This window comes from Seriola lalandi, unplaced genomic scaffold (genome assembly GCF_002814215.2).
Source record: "Seriola lalandi dorsalis isolate HSWRI2012SDOR001 ecotype SW California unplaced genomic scaffold, Sedor1 jcf7180002054551, whole genome shotgun sequence".
NCBI classification, from domain to species: Eukaryota; Metazoa; Chordata; class Actinopteri; order Carangiformes; family Carangidae; genus Seriola; species Seriola lalandi.
Window position 1 is genome coordinate 26,493 of NW_019525104.1, and position 7,818 is coordinate 34,310.

The following is a 7,818-nucleotide window of genomic DNA, read 5'->3' on the forward strand; positions in this document are numbered from 1 at the left end:
GTGTCAGTGGCAAAGTTTGCACCCAGGCTCAGAGCACTTAATTTTCCTTGAGTTTTTAAAGAAGAGCTCTAAGGCTCTGTTGTAGGAAAATTCTCCAAGAGGTGGCCCATTGATACTTAGCAGCATACATGCTGTAAGGTGATCCCCCTGCAGCCTGTTTCTCAAGTCAGTCTTCACCTACAAATAGAAACAATAATGAGATTGTGTCTCTCAATTTCCTACACCCTAATCATTTTAAAATTGTTTCTAGTTTGTGTCTGATGATATAGTGTTAAATGTCTTACTCTGTTCATTGTTGAAAAATCCCTCTCACAGTTTACACTTGAGATGGGCACCGTCAGGGCAATGCCTGGCTCATGGAGGGATACAGCTGTGCCCACTCGTCATTTTGTGATGACAGTTTTTCCATGATCATTACTTGGTCCATATCCTGAAACACATTTAACATAGTGGGACAACATGTCATTAAATAGGTTCCTCCATCATCTTTCTGCTGAACTCCCCCATTAATTTGGACCTAACATTTTACCTTAAAAGCTCCTGTGAGTAAATGCTGCTTGAAAGATGACCATTCCTGCAGCAGAGTGGTTTAAGGCTGCTGCTGCAGGAACTTGTTGGCCAGGGTCTTGAGGTCTTCAGTGATGACAGTATTGTCTTCTTTTAGTGCCTGGGGTCCCAGCACATGGAAAGCTCCAATTATCCCCAGGTTATGAAATCTCCTGTCCAGGCTGTCCAGGAGACCATCCAGATATGGCCCCATTACCTAATATATGGTACAAAAACCAAAATGAGTGCCGAGTTTGATTAATTGAAACCTTTATTTGCACCGGGAGATAAGCTACAAGTTAGGTTTCCTTCCCAGAAGTGCCCTGTAATACAAAATACAATGAAAATAAAATAACACAATAACAATAATAACATACATAGCTGAAAGGTGTCAAGTAAACAGGACAGACAGGAAAAAAGAAAATACAATTACTCAAAATATTTCAAGGTAGCACTAGCCTTTCAACACTGACCTACTCCACTAACTCAGTTATAAATTTAATTAAAACAAATTAACCTGTGTCCTGAACCGGGACCAGAGCATGTCTCTGGTGTACACCACCTGGTCTCTGCCTCTCCTTCCCCTCTCCTCTTCATGCCTGATTTCAAAGGCCCCTAATCCTGCAGGATCATGCAGGTCATTGTGGAGCTGGGCCAAGAATGATCCAAGTGGCTGTGCATCACCAGCATCCCTGATGGCTCTCAGGCATGCCACTGTCACTGGGACCTAATATAGGCAGTCACAAAAAATACTTATTTTTCTTGAATGCAAAATGTCATGATTTAATGGTCTAACTGGTTCTACTCTCTTATTAAGAGAGAAACATGTTAAAGTAGTAGACTAATGGACCTGCTCTTTTATGGCCAAGAAGTTCACATTTTCCTTCTGGAAAATCTTGGAAAGGTGAGCAAGATGTGGCAAAACATCAGCCTGGAGATAGAGTGCAGCAACAAAGCGGTAGGTGCAGCAGAATCCATAGAGACCCTTGGCCTGTGGACACTCGTTGGTCTCTGTCTCCTCCGCCAAGGCACCCAGTACTGCACTGAGGTTTCTTTGCAGAGTGCTGACTGCCAGGTGCTGTGACAGCCAGCGTGTGTCCTTCACTTGCTAAAAAATATTTCAGTCGTTAAGATAAAAGATTGAGACAGAAAGTATGTCTTTGCACAATAATGCCCAGTGTTAAAAGTATGTGTTTCTATGATCTCACCGTTACTTTTAAGTCCTTAAGGCCCAAGGACTCCGCTGCAGCTTTCAGAACAGCAGTTCTGTTGGCGCTGTTACGGAAGTATAGGTGGAGCTGCTGCAGGTGGTCCCTAAAGGTAGCTATGTATGGAACCTCAAATGAGGCATCTCTACATGCCAGGGCAAGACGATGGGCAGCGCAGGCAACTGGCAGCAACCAGGGAAAGGCATCCTGCAACTGCTTTGCTACACCATGCAACCTTCCTGTTACAAGAAAAGAAAAAGATATATCAAAACAAGTAACAAATTCATGTTCTCTCTAACCTCATGCTCACCAGTTATACTGTAAAACACGCTGTAAAAAAAATCTTCTTGCAAGCGAGTTCATACCAGTCATTACAGCAGCTCCATCTGTTCCTAATCCATAAAGTTTTTCGGTTGGAACTTTTTTTTTGTCCAGCACCTCCTTTATGGCTGCTACAATGCTGTCTGCCTTCCCATCAGTAACCTGCACCAGGTCAAGAAATTGGCTGTAGAGTTGGCCTTCTGCGTTCATATATCTGAAAAACATTTTTAAAAAGACATCTTCAACATATCTGTATAACTGAGTCAGTCATTAATTATTGTCCTCTCAATAATACCTGACATGCAGATCTAGCTGCCTCTTCACAGAGACATCTGTGCTCTCATCCACTTCCAGCCCGATAGCCGCAGAGGACTGGATGTCTTTGAGGATTGGCTCCTCCACCACTGCAGCTAAGATCTCCAACATCTCATCTATTATTATATGAGACCGGTGGTAGTTTTTCCAATCTAAAAGTAAATTATATTAAATATAGTTTTGAGATTGAGGCAAGCTGACTTGCAGTGATGATATGCAAATATAAACAATACACAGTAGTAGCATGATAATAATTTACCTTCAGCTTTTTAAAATAGTCACATCCTAGCAACTCAGCTAGCTCAAGAAGAGCTGGATAATTTGTGTGATGTGCTTGCTCTCGTTTTGTTAAATAGTAGAGGCATTTAAACCCCCCGATGATTGCCTCATGCTCCAATACAATGACTGGCTCAAAGGCAACCACAACAGAGGAACCTATAGGAAGCAGGTACAAATATGTTATTGCAAGACAAAGCAGGTCGTACTTAAGATGATCTGATCCATCAATTTAAATTACTTCCTATTAATTCACCTTGTGCCAGTAAGGCCTGAGACCTCACACTCTGTTTGTGGTGCTCCGTACTCATGTGCCTATCCAGGTAGTCAACTCGGTAAAGTTGACAGCCTGCCTCAATGAATGGCCGCTTCTCTGTTCCCCTTTTTGGTGCCTGCTTATGCTGCCGACATAAGCGGCAGAACATTCCTATAGGGACAGAGTAACGTTACATTATTGATCATTGCTCTTAGAATGGAAATACACTGAATTTATTTATTCATTTGTTATTTAACAGAAATATTGAAATGAATATTATGCACAAAAAAAACAAGAAAGGAAAAAAAGATGCTGATCACTCACCATTATCAGTGTGGTAGAGCCATGAGTGGAACCGGCTATTTCTTAACACCCATTTAGGGTCCCATCCTGATAGCCTGTGCTTCGCTTTTTTTTTTCTTGCAAGTCATTCAAGATCTCTCCTCTGTTCTCATCTCTCTCCCCTGCACCTTCACCCAGCTCTCCCGCTGCTGTGCTCTGCTCTCCTCCACTTTGTTCAACTCCTCCCTGTCTAATGTTACTTGTCTAATAAGATTACATTAAAAGTGTGAGTAAAGCAACGCTAACAGCATTTTATAGTTTACACTCACATCACATTTGATTACAAGTGTGAACATCAAAATACTATTTTTTACCTAACCATCATCATTTACGAGTCAGTAAAAGGCTTATGATGCTACCTGACTAGCGTCTTCTTCATCTGTTGACTATCTGAACAAGCTCATCTGAAAATGCAGTCAGCAGTTAATACATAATGACGTGTAGATATTAGCTTAATGCTATCAATTAGTTTACCCAAGTTAGCGTCACTGAGTTGGCTAATAAGTCTACCTTTTCTCCGGTAATTCGCTGCCGTATTCCTGGCGACTACACTTCTCCGACTCTCACCTGGTGCCTGACGTGACGTCACTTTCAAGGCCGCGCTCTCGCGAGTACTTAACTCCAATAGGATCCCCCAACCACCTCACTCCCTCCCTCCCCTCTCCTCCCCTCCCGCCGCTGTTGCGCTCATCATCACAGGCTGTGCTGTGAAGGTGGAGAGATGCGGCGGTGGTGCATTTGCGATAATAAAAGAAAAGAAAAAAAAAAAGAAAAGAAATTTGAAGGCGTGGCGGCTATGATTTAGCAGTGGCGGGCCGCCACTGCTAAATGAATGTAGAGGAAACACTGAACTTACTTATGACTAAGTTTTTTAAGTCTTTCTTTAAAATTGTTTTAGTGAACGGAACATTGAAGTGGACAGCTATAGCGATCAAATGATCTTTTCTGCACTTATCAATTCGCTCAAATGAAGGATTTCCCAAGAAACTGTCTAACTCAAAAGACGCCATATTCACACTTACGTTTATTGCAATGTTAACCAAGCTTACCTTAATTTACTAATAACCTTAGGTTTCCGGGTCTCCTTTAACGGATTAATCTCCCGGACGAGCCCCCATTTATGTTACAACCAGCTCATTAGGGGAAAGGGAAGTAACATAAAACCCAAGATGTTAAGGGTTAAATAAGGTTATTTCATTATACTGTTTGTGATTCTTTTTACACTAATAAATAAGTTTTTAAAAAAAACTGTGGCTGATAAGCTGAGAGAAAAGAAGTTAGATGTGCATCTAGCAGCAATAACTGCAGACAAAAGACAGGAGTGGCAGCAGAGTGTGTTCAGGACCACAGCTCCCAGTACAGCTGCCAGTGAGTCCAGTTATACACAATAAGCAGTAGGCAGAAGACAACAGGAAAGTTTATTTAGCAGGATAATGTTGAATAGTTTCATCTTTTGCTTTTTTTTCATCAGAAGTTCTAATATGCTAATTTTAGTACCCAAAATACTGTAGATCAGCTCAGATCTACAGCATTTTATTACAGAAAGATTCAATAAAGGGAACTACAAAAATTAAAATATGTCTGGTGTTGTATTTACTGCTGTACTCTCCAGCCTGAATTCTAATTACTTACTCTCTAAAGCTGCTATCTTACACTGTACAGAGAAGTGAACAGTTTAATGTGCCACTTTCATGTATCTTTCTATTGTTCATGAGGTTAATTTATCCTCAGTTTACTACATGATTCTTGTGACGTGTGATACAGGATGTATGTTTGATTCCTGGCTAATTAGTAAAGTGTTAATTAGTTTATTTTTTATTTCATCACTGCTAATTTTTATTTTCTTATTTTTTCACAAATCTGTTTTTCCCAAAGACCCTTACATACAGCAGACACATTCTGCTAATATTTGTCAATCCGAAAGAGTCACACTTCAGAAGTCTTGCTGTGAGTGTACACTTTAAAAATTTAACCTATGATGTAGTAAGTTTCTTTGGTGAAACATTTTTAGAGTTAAAAATATTGAGTAAATTTTAAAGGTGTGAAATCATTTAAATGTACCTTATGAATTGAGTAAATGCCAGTAAAAGAATCAAGTCGATCTCAATATCTACATTTAGTACCATGACATGAAAAAATAAGTAGATATAAATAAAATACTAAGTCAATGCAAAAATGACTTTAAGTCAAAACCACAAAAAAGAGTAGATATAATTATAATGAAAGGTCGGTGTAACTGATAATGAGACCTTTTTTAAACAAAATTAATGTGCTGCATTTACTTAATGTTTTAACTGAATTTAATTCAATTCTTAATTTAAGTTTAAGATAACTAAGTCAATTATCAAAATAATGTTACATTTACTTTTAACTTTTTTAACATTTGAATTAAACATTTATTCCATCAGTATACCAGTATAACACACAATATTCAGTCTAAATTCAACCTGGTTTACTTACAAACAACATATATAACAAATCAGTTCATGTTAAGTTCATGGCCACACTATAAAAACATTGAGCCAAACTGAACTCTGCATATCAGTATGCAATCTTTAAAACATTGGTGAAATGCACCAAGAACAATTGGTTCTTCAAGCAATTAAACAGATAACGCTGTGTAGCGACTGTGACCTAAAGTGAAATTATGTACTTTGCAGGTAAGCATGTCATGTTAGTTAGGTATCCTGGATGTTTAGCGACTGTCGACTGTAAAAGTTTAGTCAGCTAATATTAAGTTCATGGCCATCATGACAGGGGCTCCCTCCTACCAGCCCCTGCTCCGACTACTGTCATGACTGTTGACTGTGTATGTGACTGTTATGAAGAAATGTGGTGTTATGTTGAACAATTGTTATATGTATTTAATGAGTGAGACATATCAACCCTCTAAAGAGTTGGAGATGTGGTTTAATGTTGATTTTTGTACAATTATGGTATTTTGTTATTGTTTATCATTTGAACCTGAAGTGATATTATCGCACTTTGCAGAAAGTCTGTTGTGTCTGAGCTCTGCCTAAGGAGCTGGACACTATAAATGTTGGATCTTCAGTTGTCTATGTATTTATTGACTATCATAAATTAAGAAAATATTAATATTAAAAATATCAATGTTAAAAAATAACTTTTAAATTAATTAAAGTCCTCGGGGGCACCAGCCTAAACTAATAGGCAAAATAGCCAATATTATTTCAGTCTCAATTTATTACCATTAATCTGGAACTTAATAACTATAACCAAGTTACCATATCAACAGTAAGTAAAGGTTAAAGTGGAATTCTACTGAGTAAAGGTTGGCAATATTCACGCTTGTGTAACATTAAACACACCAGTAGTTATACTTTACAATGGAACAGAGTAAAAACACAATGTCTAATCTAGTATCTACAGGTGTGTGTGTGTATGTGTGTGTGTGTATGGGGGTATGTCTGTGGGGACACAGACAAAGGCAAGATGCCCGATTCAAAGTGGTCGCTGTGACCACATGACCTGAACAAAGAAAACTACACAAGGTGGCAGTAAACAAAGAAACTACTCAAAATGGCCGCTGAGACCACCTGGTGTGTGTGGGAGGGAAAGTGTGAGTTTCTTTGTTAGCTTAGCTCATGTAATCTAAAAGGTACCAGGTTAGAGGGAGGAGGTTAGCTTCATGCAGGTTCTAGAACTGAGACGTACTGTATAATGTTCACAGCCAACTTGAAATCCTTGTACACAATTTCTGTATGATCTTGTGAAACACAGACAAGGTGAGGCAAAAGCAAAGAAAAGCTTTAAATTTGCACTTACCATCTTATTGTGTTGAGATCCTGCTGACACCACCAGTTTGTGGTGGAAATTCTTGTGAGCTGAAAAATGAATTCAGATTCAGTTGTCTTGGAAAGATGTACTGAAAGTTTGTCAGCAAGTGACCCAAAGTAGTGCCACACCAATGCATAAGATATCTTGTCCAACAGGGAATATATAACTCGCAGAATCTCATGATTCCATCACACATCTCTCATACCACACCCAATCTACTGAGGATAGGAACTTGTCATTCTGGACATGGTCATAACAGAAGTTAGAGAGTGAACCATTGTCTAACAATAGATGTCTCTATGATATGTAGGCTACCCTTGGACTGTGGTGTGTGCCTACAAAATAAGAAAAGCAGACCAAAAGGAGAAACATTTTCAGGGGACCCAGTCGAAATTGCTGAAGCTTTCAATCATTATTTTATTGATTCAGTAACCACTATTACAGAGTTAATCTGTGACTCAAATGAACACTACTCCATTTAAGATTGCAGCCTTGCAGCTACTATCCTCCTCATTGGTTGTTGCAGAACCACCCTTTCACACAAGATACATTCATGAGGCAGATAAAATAATCAATGCTCTTTAAATATCAAGAGCAAACAATGTTTAAAGTTCTAACTCATCATTAGGCTCTCCCCTCCCCTCAGATATTAAACCAGTCCTGCTGTCAGGGAGTCTTCCTGAGTTCTTGGAAGACAGCTACTGTAACACCACATTTTAAATCTGGCAACCCTCTTACCATCTGAAAATACAGACT

At 39.0% G+C, this 7,818-nt stretch overlaps 1 protein-coding gene across 1 annotated transcript; it reads right to left on the reverse strand.

The window, feature by feature from the left end:
* Nucleotides 1–589: 589 nt before the first annotated feature.
* Nucleotides 590–3,091, reverse strand: LOC147818612 (zinc finger protein 862-like). Its single transcript, XM_087176391.1, has 8 exons — nucleotides 2,923–3,091; nucleotides 2,649–2,825; nucleotides 2,371–2,545; nucleotides 2,120–2,289; nucleotides 1,755–1,993; nucleotides 1,397–1,654; nucleotides 1,064–1,273; nucleotides 590–763 (listed from the first exon to the last, which is right to left on the reverse strand). The coding sequence occupies exons 1-8, from the start codon at nucleotides 3,089–3,091 to the stop codon at nucleotides 590–592; spliced, it is 1,572 nt and encodes a 523-aa protein (XP_087032517.1).
* Nucleotides 3,092–7,818: the final 4,727 nt, after the last annotated feature.

Excerpts from the sequence above, each read along its gene's own strand:
- LOC147818612 (XM_087176391.1), bottom strand. The coding sequence starts at position 3,091 with ATGTTCTGCCGCTTATGTCGGCAGCATAAGCAGGCACCAAAAAGGGGA. Across the intron at positions 1,655-1,754 it reads TTAAGGACTTAAAAGTAACG|CAAGTGAAGGACACACGCTG; the intron begins GTGAGATCATAG and ends AATATTTTTTAG. Across the intron at positions 1,274-1,396 it reads TCTTGGCCATAAAAGAGCAG|GTCCCAGTGACAGTGGCATG; the intron begins GTCCATTAGTCT and ends TGCCTATATTAG.